At 39.6% G+C, this 1024-nt stretch overlaps 1 protein-coding gene across 1 annotated transcript; it reads left to right on the top strand.

The window, feature by feature from the left end:
* Positions 1–492: 492 nt before the first annotated feature.
* On the top strand, positions 493–968 carry Phum_PHUM403140 (Innexin inx1, putative; the record flags this gene model as incomplete). Its single annotated transcript, XM_002428775.1, has 1 exon — positions 493–968. A coding segment is annotated over one exon (476 nt), but the record flags the coding sequence as incomplete, so codon positions are not given.
* Positions 969–1024: the final 56 nt, after the last annotated feature.

Genomic DNA, 1024 nt, shown 5'->3' with positions numbered 1-1024 from the left:
AAAACGTGGTTTGTGTCATACGCACACAGTAATCAGGTAATGAATTCAGGTAGGCGTAGGCAAACCATGCAGGGCACCCCCCTTTCATTTCAACCCCGTCGTCTTTCTCTCCCTTTTTGAATGATTGGAAGGAAAAGAAAGAATTTGTTTCGAATTTTCACACGTCACGTGATTGTCACATAATAAATAAATAAATAAAAAAAACTATGAGAAAATGCACTTAACGTAATCTTTTTGGTTACTTAATGAAAATTATTTTGAAACAAGATTTTTTCGAATACCAACCAAACAAACAAACAAAAAAAATTTCTTTTTGTTATTCTTCTCGAGAAGAGTGAAACCATTAAAGAGTTGCCAATGGAATGATGTGTAACCACAGAGACACAAAATTTCCATTGCGTACAAGTTGATAAGAGTTGCACGTTTCCAGAAGATTCGTCGGAGCATACACGTCAAACTTACATTTTTTTTTTTTCTCTTGTTTAATTTCAGAGACACAAACTCTACGCTCTTCGATATTTCTTTTGCGAAGCCCTTTGCCTCGTCAACATAATCGGACAACTCATACTCATGAACAATTTTTTCGACGGTGAATTTTTCAGTTACGGACTTCGCGTCATGTCGTTCAGCAATCAACCCCAGGAAGATCGTTTCGATCCCATGGTGTACATTTTTCCCCGCGTGACCAAGTGCACGTTTCAAAAATTTGGTGCTTCCGGATCCATACAAACCCATGACTCGCTATGCATACTCCCGTTGAACATAGTCAACGAGAAAACCTACATATTCCTGTGGTTTTGGTACATAATATTGGCGACTCTACTCTCGGCTCTGTTGATATACAGAGCCGTCATATTGGCGGCTCCGAGCGTGAGACCCTACATATTGCACCGTAGAAATAGAATGATTCCGTTCGACATTGCGAAAGCCGTGTCGCGAAAAACGGACGTCGGAGATTGGTGGATATTGTACATGTTGAACAGGAACATGGATCCGATCATATATAGGGAATTTATTAGCGAAT

This window comes from Pediculus humanus, genomic scaffold, assembly GCF_000006295.1.
Source record: "Pediculus humanus corporis 1103172107940 genomic scaffold, whole genome shotgun sequence".
In the NCBI taxonomy this organism is placed as follows: Eukaryota; Metazoa; Arthropoda; class Insecta; order Psocodea; family Pediculidae; genus Pediculus; species Pediculus humanus.
The sequence above is the reverse complement of the archived record's forward strand: the minus strand, read 5'-3'. Positions and strand labels throughout refer to the sequence as shown.